At 34.3% G+C, this 17,055-nt stretch overlaps 1 protein-coding gene across 2 annotated transcripts in view; it reads left to right on the plus strand.

Annotated features, from left to right (window-relative positions):
* LOC124644751 (protein grindelwald) overlaps positions 1-16,071 on the plus strand; it is a 30,245-nt gene extending 14,174 nt beyond the window's left edge. For both annotated transcript variants that reach the window (XM_047184272.1, XM_047184273.1), the window contains exons 3-6: positions 2,866-2,931; positions 4,969-5,102; positions 5,292-6,428; positions 6,658-16,071. In XM_047184272.1, the coding sequence (XP_047040228.1) occupies positions 2,866-2,931; positions 4,969-5,102; positions 5,292-5,609 (518 nt within the window). In that variant the 3' untranslated portion in view covers positions 5,610-6,428; positions 6,658-16,071. The remainder of the gene's footprint in view (positions 1-2,865; positions 2,932-4,968; positions 5,103-5,291; positions 6,429-6,657) is intronic.
* The last annotated feature ends 984 nt before the right edge of the window (positions 16,072-17,055 follow it).

The raw sequence follows: 17,055 nt of genomic DNA on the forward strand, positions 1-17,055 counted from the left end.
CCCACTGGCATACGGACGCTTCGCAAGTTCGCAACGCTTGTATCATTTGAACAATTTTAAAGTATCAGGTGCATACCTGTACCAAGTTACTGGGACCTTGTCGAATGGGTCGTTGTGCTGCGTACATCGCGAGTTATAACGGACTCGAATACTGCACTCATACGATCATTGGTAAGGGGTGTAACAATACCCATAAAAGTCATGCTCCGTTGATTCCGACAGGTACGACACGCACACCACCAAACTAACACACACAATCGCAACTCTGTCTCTGTGTGAGTGAAGCGTCGGTGTGCTCAAATACAGGTGGCTCCTTGTTTACAAATTGAGCAAGTGTAATCTGTTTTTGTCACATATGCCGCGATGCAATTAAATGCGTACTTTCAGTTAATTCGCGTGTAAACAAAGCTAAGTACGCGGAGCTTTCGATGAACTTGTTACGGTAAACAAAAGAGGTGCTCTGTTCACTTTTTAGATCAGCATCGGATTCTGATCGGATCTGTTGCGAGTTTATTCAATGGAAATTCAAAGGAAAATGTTCTATTTGATAAAATTTATGTAATACGGGGTGTTATATTTTCATTTATCGAAGCACGGCTGGATGTTGTTATAAAATTTTCATCAAACATATAATAGTGATAGTAGCTGTGTTTTGTGAGCGTGTGTGTGTGTGGTTGTGTGTGTGACCCGGGCAAGCACCTGTCGGTACGACGAGACCTGCTAATTGTTTGCTTGGGACATTTTTTACCATCCGCGCTGTGTCAACATTATACCCGGTCCTATGTTATTCTTATCTCGGAGTAAAAAAACTGAACCGCAGAGACCTTTTTGTTGTTGATTCATTTGGAGCGAATCGTAGTTTTTATTGTATTTTAGGCCTGTATGCTTTTGATAGACTAATTCTTCCCAGATATCAAGTCATATTCCATACCGTATATTCACATAAGTACAAATATATTATTTACCTTATATTAAAGCGGTTTGAAATTGTTATATGTAGTAATGCACAAAGCTCAGATGATGTAGCCACCAGTTAAAGTATAATAGCCGCTAGGGAGTTGATAACGAAAGTTTTGGTAATATTATAATTAAATCAGACAATGTGTACAAGATAGGTAGGTACTAAATATCATTGAAAGTGAAGATTCCTAAATGGCATATTTTGAATCAGATTTTTACTGTCATTCGTCCGTAAGATCTTTTCGGAACCTCGAAACCAAAACTTATCAGAAATATATCTAAATTGAAGGATTCTTCTAGTATCTTCAAGCTATTTAGAGAGTGCGTAGTTTGTTATAACTAGTGAGACTAGAAATTCAATAGGTACTTATATACCTATAGGTCTAATTGCCGTCTTACTAAATTCTGTTGTGTGTGCGTCGGAAACTTTTTTGAAAAATAGCACTATAATGTTTTGGCACTACTACATACTACAGCTGTCAGCTGAGAGAAGAAATTGATTCCGAGTAGTCTTTTAAAACAATAATCCGAGTGCACGTCCGAGTGTTTTAAAACAATAAAGATTTTTAAAAGAGTGTCATTCGACACCTCTTACACACAATGTCTGAGCCAAAATATTTTTGTGATTAGTTTTCTCAGTTACATGACTAGTTAGAATACTTTACATAAGAACTTTTTTGTTCGGTCTACCAATTGTCTTTGCCATCTCTAATTTCTTCGCGACCATAGATATAATATTACTAAACAAGATTGCGCACGCTCAAAATATATATTTACGAAAATGAACTCTATTCTAACGCAATAAGGTACTAAATTGGTTGCATAATACACAGAGGCAAATCCGAGCCGAGAGGGATAGTTCGAACGGAGGCTGTTTGTCTCTTTCTAACACCTTGCCAGCATAAAAAAATGTTGTGATCAAAAGTTTTGTCTTCCCAAAAACAATTGAATCACTTATATTTTTATCTTATTTTAACAATTATAAGTCAACAAATTAATAACAATCGCATTAATTTATTCGTATTTATTATTAAAACATAAACAACATAAATTTTTATTTTGCTTTTTTTTTATTTTCTAGCGGTAACCCTGAACATTCTTGGCGCGTAATCAGCATTTAAAATTTTGTTTATATTTTTTTGTATTAAATCAATTTAAACTATTAAAATGGTGAAAAAGTGTTGCGTTTCTACTTGCAAAAGTGAATCCTATGGTGGTTGCAATATATCGTTCCACAGGTTAGCTAATAATAACATTTTCGTGAACCAAACAACTAGGGTGCCCATGAATTCTTGTAACGAGTCAAAATATGGGTGATGGATTTTAAAACTGTTGTACTATTGTTATAGCTTCCCAAAAAATGAAGAAAGGCGACATAAATGGCTCAGAAATGGCTCATATATGAAGTAGAAATACAAAAAAAACAGTCTTCACTTCGAATCTTCCTGCTTTTATACTGCTAATTTCCGCTAATTATTAAAAGCCTTTATTAGTATCTTAAGGTCACAAACTGCGTAAGTTAAAACTTCAATACTAATCTGTGTTTAATAATCTTAGCAAATTCGGATTTGTCTCACATAGCTTAATCTCATAGTCACCCTATTAGAAAGGGACAGACAGCCTCCGTACTAACTGTTTCACTCGGCTCGTTTTTTGGGTTTATATGCGCAGTCCTGTTTACTAATATTATGTCTATGTTCGCGACACAAACAAAACATTTTTCTCACTTATTAAATGATTTTGGAATGAGTAAAAAAGTTGGAATTGTGACAAAAGTTTTTTTCCAAAATACTGGCTGGTGTGAAAAGATGCATCTTAACGCTTTGAGAACTTTTTGGAAACTAGTCTAGCAATTGTTTTTAATAGATGGCTAGATTGCTAATTTTGCTTGTTTTTATTTTTCAGGCTACCTCCTCGACCAGAGGTACATGCGGAGGTCAGAAGATTCTCACCCCACTGGAGATTTAAGCGGTAACTATCTATTTTTACTTACTTCTAGGTCTATCCTTTACTTTGTACCTACGTTAAGCCTATGCGATTGCCTGCATCTTTATTTTACATTACTTGCTTTGCGATTCCTTTATATCAAAAAAGGGTTATTCCCTTACAATCATATCTCTAAGGGTTAATGACTTTGTCACCACATAATGACGAAAATTGTGAGTTAACCTGCCTTAATCTTTATTTTTATCAGCTAAGTGTGACGTACTTGCTCCACAAACTAATTACTAATTACACATTCCGTCAACACTATTCGAGTGACAATGAACGATATAAATACATAGACATCCTCACTGATAAACAAAATGCTATTCTTACGGACCTGCAGATAAACTCAATATTTTATGCCCTGAAAATTGAATGAGGCTCAAGAAAATAAAATCATAGCGAATGTCTAAATCTTTGGCCTTTAGTGAATCGTGGACTCACCTAATACAATTCGCCCTAGAGATATTAAAAATAAATATTTATCTCACAAAAAATGGAAAAACTTTATCTTCTTTTAAACAAGATATAAATTGGTTTCTGCGTTTTATATGAGAATGTCCTTTCTCTGTCCAATTGAGCGCTTCGTCGGGTTAATATTGAATAAGCTGAGACTTTGTCGAGCTCACCGACCAAATCCAATTGTACATAAAAACTAGTAAAAACAATTTCATCATTTGATATTCTGTTGGATAGTGTTGTGCATTTCATAGATATTATAAGTTTTTGCAGTTTCTTGCGAATATACAAGTTTAGGACTTTAATTGGACTGTAGACATGTTTACTGCGAATGTTGAATAAAGTTACCATCACGCTTTGCTGTACTTGTGTCAAGTATAAAATAGCCGCGAAACGCTTCGAGAAAAGATGGTACGGCCGTGCCCGCTTTGCTCGAGTCTTGGCTGGGGCACTGCCGTGCCCTCAGATTCGATTCTTAAACTCGATATCATGCGAGTAGTTGAATTTTTGATATTGCGAGGGATAGGAACTATACAACAGAACAAAAATGTCAACTGATATTTTCGTCCAGTTTTATAGTTCCTATCTTAGTTTGATCTTTTTATTGGTCACACTCTTAAGACATCTTATATCCGACCTAAATGTTTAGATATGTCTTTCATGAAAGTCATGAAAATGTATGTCCGTAAAGTTTTGAAGAATTCAATATTGTTGGCGAAAATAAGCCCAATGCCGTCTGTTTGTTCAATGATCAAGTTTTGCTAATGAATGAATGAATTCATGCTGAGCTACACAGAACAACATTACATACATCACTTTGTCATCCACAATTATCGTACAGAGTAACATGCAGCTGGTTACCAGAGCTCTAAACTTTCCCTATAAATTATATGTTTAGAACAGGCAGACATCTAATGCCTGGACTAAGTAGTGTACCTTAGTTACCTCCCCGCACCTATTATTCTTCATTGACAACATTAAGCGTAGTTGTACAAATGTTGTTTCGGTCGAGTTAGTGCATTCAACTATGAACCTTACGTTCGTAAACATAGAGTTGTATTTCCAAATGGCGCATAGATAAGAATGATATTGCAAGCACGGAATACGGTAGACAACTCAATGCAGGTGTGTATTCCTTGAGGGTTGAAGGAGGCGATTAGGAGAAGGACAGCCGACTATTAGCTGAATCGAGCTGAGCGTTGGTTAGTTTTAGAGGTTACAGCTTTTGCCCAGGAAACTTTTGACCATGGAATTCTGAGATTGGTAAATCTAAGCCGATCACATTGTAACTCTATTTTACCAGCTTCATCTAATGGAAGTTCCTCTATTTAAATTTAATAAAACATATGTGAATATTTTTGATAGTTTTAATGCTTTGCGTACAGCTATATCAAGCCTTCATCTACTTGATATTATAAACAAGCAGTTTTAGCAATTACCATATTGGCAGAAGCATATCAAGCGAAAGCACTACTGCATAAGCGAAGGCAATTGATTACCTACTTCCTTTACTGATATAAAATGGTTGGTGCAAGGTGGTTGACAAAGCTTCTGATTTCGAAGGTGTGCAGCGTCAAGCGCAGACCGCTCTCATCATCAGCGGGGTGGCTCTGGCCATCTTGGTGCTCATTCTGATCATCGTCTGTCGAGGAAAGTTCTCTTGGCGATACCTCAAGCAAAAATTTCAGCCGGCTAAGGTAAGATACAACTGTACTTATTTTGTTACCCTACCAAGAAAGAATTACTTCATTGAAGAGGTTCTAGATACCGTTACATTAAGAATGAATCTTCATTTGTGTAAACGACTCGAATATTTTTTCGTCATTGTAACAAATAGGAAGTAATCAGATCGATTATCTCTGACAGGGTTCTCAATCAAATTCCAGAACCGCGTGAAGCAGTATCCAAACGATTTGACGCACCACAACCCTCACGCTGAAATGCCCAAACCGAAACACGAACTCAAACTGGAGATACGGAACCCCGAACCTGCGAAACGACCTCAACAGCCTCTGAACGCACGAGACCTGGAGACCAGGACATCACAGACGGAGAAGAGTCAAGGAGCCACAACACCTAAGACGATCAGCACAGCGCTTAGTAACCGACACCCAGCCGAAGATACTACATTAGATTTTTCGTACGATAATATGGGAATGAACGTCACACCGCCGGAACAGCCCGCTACCAGCCACAAGTTCTGAGGTCCGGCGGTCAGCTTCGGAGGCGAAACGGTCAGGTTCATACAGGTCACAAGTAGCCTCAGCACCGCCACCTCAGAAGGATAAACTTCTAAGTTTATTGCATCTGCCTTTACCCAATTTTACAACGCTCCAACGTTCCAGGCTTATTAAATAAGCATGCAGGTAACGTGGGTTTTACGGAGTTTTGCTCTAAAGAATGTACTGCTGTCCATACAGTTTTTTTATTGGCTGAAAGGGCATTTCCCTAACGTGTGGTCTCTACGGTACGAATTTTATCTATGACTAATCTGGTTATGATTCATATTTTATGTAATTCACGTATATTGTTGTCGTATTAAGCGCCGTAGGGGAATATGTGACATTTAATTAGCAATAGGACTCTAAATAACATTGAAGCACACACTTAACAATAGACAGCACGTTTTAAACGTAAGTTTTGAATAATATACTATTCATATTTTTGTAGTGTCTGTAAAAATATCCAGGCATCGAATTTGAACTAATTAATAGCAATTTTTCTGATATCGATTTATGAAAATATGGTATTTTACAAGTAAGTAATGTATATCGATATTATATTCAATATGTTATTTAATGAAAAATGTGCACTCTTTACAGATTCATAATAACATCAATTGATTTAAAATACGACCAACTTAATAATATAATCTCATGTACCTTTAAGACATAGTACTTAAGATCAATAATATTTGTATAACATATATGTATATTTATTTAAAAAATCTGTAAGAATAACACCAACATTCATAGTTATAACAAGAATTATTTATAAGACAAGTAGACCCTTTTGGTGCAGCTATAGTTCGGCCATTCAGAGAATGCGTTCCTGACACGTCGCGATTGAACTGACGACGTAACTACATTCATTGATTATTGATATAATAATGTTGTTTTAATGCTCCTCAATTGTTAAAACGGTAAACAACCAGCAAAAATATTTTTATCGTAACTGCAACGCCATTGCAAAGTTACGTCGTCAGTTCAATCGCGACGTGTCAGGAACGCATTCTCTGAATGGCCGAACTATAAAATTTAATATACCATTATGTAAATATGAAGCGAAGTTAGTTTAAGATCAAATGCATAACAATTTAGTAATAATATTACGAAATTATAACTTCAGTAGGATTATCCGTATGAAATTATAATTGTGCTTTACGTAGTACAAATTCAGAATATTAGAAAATTAAATTTTGATCGTAGTAGAGCGGATAAATTATAAGATTAGGTAATCCGGTGTAATATGGAGGATTAAAAATATATTATGCCCGAATAGTATTAAACCATCTGTTAAATTACTTATAAAGTATATGTCACCGGAAAATAACAAGATCCGTTAGTTTATCAATTTACTAGGAAGTTTATAAACTTTCGTAAGATTCTAAACGGGAGATAAATTGTAATATTTTACGTCCACATTTTCGTAAATTTATCAATTTCCGGCGTCATACGGCAAATTTATAAACTAACGAATATCTATTCGTAAGATTTTATATGGTTCGACCAATCACAGAAACTCTTTTAAATATACGATCTTTGAAATACGTAAAATAACACACTTCTCTCTGATTGGTCAATGTTCATAGTGGCAATGCTTGTGTCCATAGGGCGGCCGCGAGGAAGGAGAAGTGACACGTGACAGCCAATCAATCAGATCGCGCGTAGCGTTTGGTTACTGCTTACTTATTATTTTACGAGTAAGTTCAGTAAGTTTATCAAATTACAAAAATGTGGACGTAAAATATTACAATTTATCTCCCGTTTAGAATCTTACGAAAGTTTATAAACTTCATAGTAAATTGATAAACTTATGGATCTTGTTATTTTCCGGTGACATATATACAATATACATGTGTCTATATTATAAACAATATTGTTAGCTTCTGCGTAAAACATAAAATTTTAAATGTCTAGACTTTTTATGTATTTCTTGTAACATATTTTGGCAACCGCCGTTCCATTTACTGTCACAAAAGAATAAACAAAGAAAATTGATGGACATTACAGAGCTACCAGTTTCATAATTTAATTAATTATTTACGATATGAACGTGTATTCGTTTAGCAATAATTCCTGTACACATATGTATTGTATATTGTAGATAAATGATTGGATTCACGGGGCCGAAGCCAGGCTCGATTGATGAACATTCACAAAACATTACTTGCGAGCGGGAATTTCATTTTCCTGCAGAATAATATAATGCGCTGCATAGCGAAACATTTTGATGGCACTAATTAATGCTGCACCGCGTTTTACAATTCAATGGGCAAGGTGGTCTCGCTTAATGGAGATACAATGAAAAACAACCTTAATTGATAGTGGTTTACACTTTCAAAAGATACCAATACAATGGTATAGTACACTTTAATAATGATACAATTATAATTTTATGACACGTCCATGTTGCGGGAAATGAGACCTGTTATGATGCAATTTTAATTTACTGTACAAAAGTTGTTAATTTGCATTCTTAATAAAAAAAAAATCGAGACATAATTTGGTCGAGTCTGGTGATTTCTCATTCCACTATAAGAATACTATGTTAATCTATATTAATTAAGTATATATAATTAAGATACTTATAGTATGCTTATATTATTGTAATTTAATTATGTTGTATATTTTCGAGTTCGACTCGGGTTAAATAAATATTCAGCATGGCTGAGGTAGTTTTTTATTTATGTTAAGTGTATGTTATATGTTGGTGTCGGGCGAATACTGTTACATATCTAAATTAACTTCGCGATAGTTGCATGTTGTTGAGACGTTTTATGATTAACAGACGTTGGTAGTGAAGTCGTGAGCTGTGTGGTGTACCTACAGGAATACAAGCATGCTTGGCAAGTTAAAGCCGCCGTTGTAAACTACGTCGACACTAGCAGGCTTACGACTAACTACAGTGTACTCAACAATATTATCCCTCAACCTCGTGTGTGCTTCAAATTATTTTAAACAATACGAATTAGTACTACAGTATCTCGCAAAACACATTGTGTGGACAAACTGTCTTGTGGATTTTCTTAATGTTGTATGTACTTGTAACGGTCTTTTGCAAATATTCGCCTTACCGGGTACACCTATGCAGGTTGGTATTGTGAAGCGGTGGCATACTTTCTATCTAGCTCTGGCCCCCTGCATAGGTTTATACGGTAGGTATTCCAATATGTGTTCCAGTTATCCTTTGTTGGCTTCACTGGTCTGCTTGGTAACAATACCTGAGACCCCAGCTCGTACCGTTGACATAATGGAATTATTTAAAAATAGATGTTTTATTTCGCGAAAGCGGGTCAGCTGTGCTTGTGTGTGTCAAATGTGTATGCGCATTGACTTTGTATGTGCTGCTCGGGAGATAGGGAGTGCTCAGCAGTGGTCGAGACGTGTACCCACACAAAGACAATATGCGTGTACATTTACACACACAAGTATGGCTTAACCGCTTTCCTGAACTAAATAATTGTTATTACTCTGATTATTATGTGTGATGTTATTATTGTGAAGTGAATGTATGTACTGCTTTTATTGTTCGTTTTAAATAATGATATTATAGCAACGCATATAAGCTCACCAAAAGACGTATGTTTAGTATGAAAGAGATATACAATTTCTCATATTAGGTATATTAAAATTGGTAAATTGTAGGGTTAAAGTTAAACTGTTAATAATTACAATTATTGTTAATTACAGTTACATGAAATTAGCAACAAATTGATTGCTTTTGTTTAGGATTTAAAGTTGGAGGAGTTAATTATTTAGTTTCGATATTGTTTTGTTATTTCAAGCATTCCCTTAGTGCCTTTTTATTTAGTGTTAGCTAGCTTACCTACTACTAAGTCAAATTACATCAGATAGATTTAGTAAATTAATATTCTTTATTACATTAGAGAGTAATCTTAGGTATAAAAAGTCGCAATTCAGAAAAAAATATTAATAACTAGCCGTCTTCCCGCGGTTTTACCCGCGTCCCGTGGTAACTACTACCCGTACCGGGATAAAATATAGCCTATGTTACTCGTGGATAATGTAGCTTTCGAATGGTGAAAGAATTTTTTAAAATGGTCCAGTAGTTTTTGAGCCTATTCATAACAACCAAACAAACAAACAAACAAAATTTTCCTCTTTATAATATTAGTATAGATAACCAAATCTCGAAAAATTCTTTTATGATATTGTCCCATTAACGTAAGAAGAACTTCTTGGTTTTTTATTATTTTAAAGTAACTCAAAAAGTAACCGAAACGCAAATTGAATATCCTACGTATGAACTTTCTTTTTTGAATATCTGAATAAAACTATTAAAACAACATGGGTATTCAAGTTGCCTTTGTGGTTTCATATGCCAGCCAAACCTTCAACATCGAAAGTATTTGCTTTAAAAATAATAATCACCAAGAAGTTTGTTTTTAAAATATTGAAATTACAATTTATTCGTCAAACATATTATATAAAAATGTAGTATTTCAGAAATATAAAGTAATCTCAGAAAATATCATAAACATTCATTATTTGAATTTTAAAACAGTATTTTCTTAATTAATATCACATCCAGATCTAAAGAGGGTTAACTAAAAAAAAAAACACTTTTTTTTTGAAAAAAAAAAGAAAAAACAAAAAACGAAAAGCAGATTGTAGTAATCTGTGGTAGAAGTTCTGTATAGCAAAATATTTTTTTCGACGCAGCTAGAACATATTTTTTAAATCTGTTTTGTTGGTTGGCCGATGGGTATTCGTTGAGGGATTTCAAATATTCTCAAAAAACTGGACTACCCCTTTAGATTTAGGAGTGAGATATTGCTTTTCATTTATTGCATTATCACGTTACTACATTTAGGTAAGACATCACGATATATTAGTATCATTGACATTGTTTAAGAAATACTTTGTCAGTAAAAGTAAATGTATTTACTAGGCTAGTATTTAATGCTACTTCGAAATCATGAAGCTACCTTATACTTTATTACCATGAGAACTTTACTAACTTAACTATAAACATTGCCTAAAATTATTTGTATGCAGGATCCGACTATAAAATATTAATTCTATTGACTATCGAGAGGCATTACGGAGATTGAGCACTTACCAGTGCCTATTAAGCCTTGCTCCAAAACTCCATCGGCAAATTGCCTAAATCTGTTTGGAGAACTGTTTTGATATTTCACGTTGAACCGGCTTTGTGCTCTTTGAGCTATTACCGCAATACAAATGCGCTAGGATTGCCTGATTCAAATCCATGGAGAATAAATGACTAGCGGACGAGCCATAACAGAAAATGTCCTAAGAAAGAAACGCGCCAGAATGCCAGCGTGCGGGGGGCGAGGAAATATACTATGCGCTCTTATACGCCTTTTTTGGACCTGACCTTTTTTTGTAACACGAAAAATCATTGACTCATGGCTCAAAGTTCACTGATCGTTTTGGTTATACTCAGAGTACCTGCTTGACCCAGAAGAAGGCGCCTGACCTACCTGCATTGTGACGTCTCCGCTTATGTATACTTATTCCATGTTCAAATCCTAGACCGGATTATCGTGTTATAATACCTACATGGCAATTTGTGCTTGCATCATTACGGAGAAACATCTTTCCCCCGACAATTTCTGAGTGTACTTATAATTCAAGAACTGCTGTTTGTATTACCAGATAATATTTTGGTATTGTTACCGTAATACGGAAAGGATTTAGCTTGAATTTTAGTTTTGTGGCATAACTAGACATTTTATTCTTGTTAGGAAATTCCTTGAATTTTATAACGATGCATTGTATCAGTTTAGTTTTCTTGGCTTGTAAATCGCATTTCGGGTTAGTTTCGCTGGTAGAAAATGCATAGTTAGTAATAATATTCAGTATTTGTTGTTTTTAGAAGACATAGTTATTAAAAATTTTATGATTGCATAGAATCAGCCACGTGGTCTGATGTTCATTGATCCGCCGTCTTCCGACTTCTTAAGTTAATCAATCATAACTATTCAAGGCTTAGACTACTTAGACTTTACCATAATAATAAGTATTACTTAGGGTGCTTCTACACGGTGCATGTAGCTGGAGCAAGTACACATGCGCAAGTGACCCGCTCGCAAGCAACAGAGCACTCGGGCGGGTCACTTGCTTTGGTATATGCTCGAGTCGCTAGACCCACATGTTTTAAAATGCATACGACCTGCGCCTCAATATGCGCAAGCTACTTGCATCGTGTAGAAGCACCCTTAGCTGAGTGCATGTCGTTTACTTTTAAATGATGATTAAATAATACAATAACGTGCCTGTCCTTCTATAATACATCGTCATAGGTATAATTTTTCACAAGAACACAGTTATTCTTGTTTTTTTTTTTTTAAGTTAGTATGGGAAAGATTTGTTTATGACATAAATGTTTGCACAATTTGCACAGTTGGAGCGACCCCCAGTGCGGCCTCCCAATCCATCGTCTTCCCACCTCGTAGCTTTGTTAGTAATAACTGTTGGATTATATTGGCTTTGCACATATTCGCGTAGTGAAATACCGCCCTCGAGGCCTTTAATCCACCGTCTTCCTAAGTTAGTTCTTGTTTTAAGATGTGCACTTTTCAAACACCTCATATGAATAGTTACAGTATGGAAGTGTTGGTAGCATTTTCTATCATCTGCTTGGGTGCATTCATAAGATGGAATAGAATTAAGAGCACTGCAAACTTTTAGTCAGCCGATAGTTCCATCGGTCTTTATGTTTGTCGGAGGACCTCGGTTAAGGCCTCCTAATCCATCGTCTTCTGAACCTATAGTTTGTCATATATCTACAGATAAGTTTTTACAAATCCTAGTACAGATGTAAATACTATGTGTTTATGGTTTAAGTTTAATATTTAACGGTTAATGAAATATCAGTAGAGCTTATAAATAGCTTGTAGAAGGATAAATAATACTATGCATAATAACGGATATCTACTGTTTTTAGGAGTGCGCAGATTTTGTTTCCTTTTCGTTCGATAGTGATGGGATAGGTTTTTTTTGTTTTGTTTATGCTCAGTTTGCACAATTTGAGAGACCGAATTCGGGTTTTATGTATTCACTTTCAACTTTAATACTTTTTGGAGATATTTTAGTACTCTTTGCTTTTCTATCAGATTATTATACATACACAATGAAAACTATATAAAAACACTATATTCGGCCAATAATGTTGGTTCTCACAATGAAGTAAAATATAAGAAGTGCGTCGGTACTCAGTTAAAAGATCCTGACGTCTTCATGATTTCGAAGTATCATTACTATCTCTTATATAAGCGGCAATATCGTTTTAGGTTCCTGCGAGGATTAATATAGATAAGATAGTATAATTATTTATAATATTAATAATAGGCATTTTACATCACAATGAACCACTACATATTTGAAATAAAAAAAAACAGTTGAAAATGCAGATTAATTCAATACTAATAGGATAACATTAGATTTTAAGATACATTCAAATAGACTGTGACATTTACTGAATATTTGCTTCTGGGAACATTGCACCTGATCCGTAACTATGTAGCTATATATCAGTTCATAAAAGATCTTATTCTCGGAACGTATTTTCAATAGCAGTCACATTTTATGGATGAACCGTATTCAAAGTAGATGTGCTAGAATTCGGAACAGGCATAAAGCTCTTTTACACGTTCCTAGTGATACATGTCAGACAGGGGTAATATTTTTTAGTACTTCAAAGGACATGGCCCGGGGAACACGAGTTCTTTCGTGTTTTGTTACCATCCTTATGGTTTTTTAGTTATAAACGCCTATTGGCTGTTGAGATACGACTGAGTACTAAAAACATTATCTGAGCTGGCGTTCTGTTGACCACAAGACAATTGACGATCTTACATTTAAAAATCGTAACTGCTTTCATGCAGTCGTCATTCGTCAGACGCGAAATACGTCAATAGTCGACTGTGTACCTATCATCTAGCTGGGTATGTATAAATTCGCTTTCACAAGGCTTTCTAAATACTACCAATATTATAAACGAGCAAAATTTTTATAATGTTTGTTAATTTTTGTAAGTACCGAATTGACTTTGATGAAACTTGGCAGTAATATAGCTTATATATCAGAATTGATATGTGCTACTCTTTATCCGTGTGCAGGAAATAGTTCCCTTAAGAAGCGGTTAAAACCGCTTACTAATCTATAAAATTTATATAGTCCAGCACTCTATGATTTATCATTTGGAATTCATAAGAGAAAATGGACGATACGAAGTTTTAAATGTCAAAGTTTCATAAAACTAAATCAATTAAACAAAAGATCTGAACTTCAGTTTGAGAAGTAATACTTGTTAATAGATTAAGTTAGATTTGCATCACATTTTAGTATTAGTAAGTATAGACAATCAGTCAAGTAGGAATAGTATTTAATTATTATAGAATCGATAAGAAAATGACACTTAGACCGTCCATACTTTACATTCCACTAGGTTTAGACGAAAATTGCACAAATATGAGCTTAATTAGAAACTAATACTAATTTATAAGGTTTAATACTATAGAAGTCTTATTAAGATAAAACAGCACACATTGAATCACAGGCATAGAAATTATAGATTATAAGTAAATTATAAAAAGGAAAATATTAATAGATTAAGAATTACGATAACTATATTTATAATTCTGGAGTAACTCCTGCGGCAAACATGCACTTAAATAATATAAGTATTATTAAATTAAGTTTAATGTTAATTACAATGTTTGCATATTCCCACACCGACTGTACTAGAAATTATATAAGAGATTTATTTTCTTATACCAACACTAGCTTCCGCCAGCGGCTTCGCCCGCGTGGTGTGTTGATAAAAAGTAGCCTATGTTTTAATCCAGGGTATCACCTATCTACATACCAAATTTTAATAAAATCGGTCCAGCCGTTTTTGCGTGATTGAATAACAAACATACATCCATACATTCTCACAAACTTTCACATTTATAATATAAGTAGGATTAAGAAGCTTGTACGTATAACTGGAGACCGATACAGTACTTTGTGAAAGTTTATAATTATGCATTTGATGTTTATCTACACACATTCAGTAGTATTTATTTAGACATAGCGGATTTGTCCATTAATTTGAAAAAGATAGAACGATTAACTTAAATGATATAGTCGAAGTAATGATAGTAACTCATTATATTCAAATTGTTTTCTAGCGAAGCCATCAGTGACTTGTATAGGCTTGACAACCATATCACAAATATAACATCACGATGCAACGAAGTGCACTAGAAAAGTGCCAAACATCATCCCATGGCAAAAACTTCTCAGAACACTTTATTATGCAGTAACCCAATCATTTGGAACTCGGAAAAACGTACACAGAATTAATAATTCGCGTAATATTTGATAGCAAATATGATAAAATAATTTCGACTGAACGATATTTAATGAAATCATTCTAAGTAAAAAATGTACAGAAAAACTCCATACAGTTTTTTGGATAAAACGTGCAATTAAATTAAAATTTGTAAAATGATTTTAGTGAATATTTTTCCATCGAAAATATTCTTTTGTTTTTGATAATTTTATGTATATTCCGGTTCATCTGTTTTTACCATTGTTTTCACAGAATTTTGGGACTTATACCGTGAGGCCAAAATGGAAAAACATTTACACTTTATACAAAATGTATTTTATCAATTGTCCGTATTAATAGTTGTAGTTTTTGTATCACGTTTGAAAGTATCTAGCAGATACGTAGTGACAAATATTTTTACACATTTTGAAATCTTACAATTAATTTAAGCTAGAGTTTAGAAAGTAATTTATGATATAGATCTGTATATAAATGGAGCCCTCAGGAATTCCGTCCAATAAATAGAATAATTTAGTCAGTAAGTAGGTAAGTTACATTTTGAAAATATATGTATATTTGTTATGTACTTCACAAGCGTTAGAGAGATTTGCACCTAATTATAAGAGTCATTATATAGAATGATTTTCAACATATATTAACGTTTCTACAATTACGATAAGATGTACTCAATAACACAAGGTAGGCATTTAGAAAGAACTCGTTCTTTAAGTGAACCTTTATGTTGTTGTAACAAAAAAGTTAAAATAGACGTTTGACGCGTGTTGTCACAACTTATGTCAAACGTCAGTTTAACTCGTTTGCAATATCACTTAACATTGTTTTTACTTTATAGGCACTGTAAACGAATATCATGTTATACCCACTCTTATAGGTAACTATTGCAATTGTTTTACAATTATTACATTTTGCACACTATAATTTAGCTGTAGATTCTAGATTTATATATTATATTCCCACTTTATTATTCATGACTTTAAAGCTTAAAGGATTACAATGAAAATATTGTGAAATCTGGTCCTGTCAAATTGTGACGGCAGCGGCGCCACTAAGAATAATATTCTAGTGTTCAATGTAAATTAAAATATAACTCAATTCGGGAATAAATGTTTCAAAACATTCATTTGTTTAATTTATTAAAATGAGCAGTTTTAAGTTATCCGATGTTTCTTCATTATCATCATCTGCCTAGCGTTTTCCCAACTATGTTGGAGTCGGCTTCCAGTGAGTACCAGGGATTTACATGGAGCGTCTGCCTCTGACCCTAACCCAGTTACCTGGGCAACCTGATACCCCTTGATAGACATATGTTTCCAGCCATCCACCAAATATTTAATTGATAACAGATTGACAGTGATCGCAAGTAGTTGTAGCGATTTCTTAGTAGGAGATTTTTAAGTTCAATTCCTGAAACCCAAAAAGTGTTATCGAGTCTTTTCATATAATTGTTACCTGGATATTGAGGAGTCTTGTACTTGAATGATAACCCGAGTAACAGGCTCGTCACAACCGTTCAACTTGGATGATTTACGCATGTCTGATAAAACTAAACTACAAACCTATCCAGCCCTGTTCTCTGTCTAAAAATACAGAAAAAAGTTTTTGGCTTTCATAATTTCGTCGACAGAGTGTAACAAATTTTTGGCGAGCTTCCGTCAGCGTCGCGATAGATCACTCATGCGCAGTCACAGTTGTCGTTTCCATATGTATGCTGTCCTAAAATTACATCATGTCTTCCGAGAAATATGCGAAACGTCGTGTTTTGACTTGTGTGCGTTAATCATTTTAATATTACATACATACAATGTTGAAATCGTATAGGTGTTTTGATCTATTTCATTTTAATTTGCTATAGAAATGTCATCAAAAACGAATTGTCGTGGCACTCATTTTATAAACGTTCATTTCGTCGCGTGGCGTAGATACATGTTGCTTTTTTACAAAAGTTTTAGTCAAAACAAGTAAATGGTCTCGAAAAATGTCCCTTTGTCCTTTTACTGTCTTTTCAATTTACAGTTTTTAAATAAATCTGTGAGAATAAACAATGTCTCTTACATTTTGCTCAAGCACTGAGAAATAAGACCGTCTGAATAGTCATAAGTA

The sequence above is a fragment of the Helicoverpa zea genome, chromosome 31 (assembly GCF_022581195.2).
Source record: "Helicoverpa zea isolate HzStark_Cry1AcR chromosome 31, ilHelZeax1.1, whole genome shotgun sequence".
Taxonomy (NCBI): domain Eukaryota; kingdom Metazoa; phylum Arthropoda; class Insecta; order Lepidoptera; family Noctuidae; genus Helicoverpa; species Helicoverpa zea.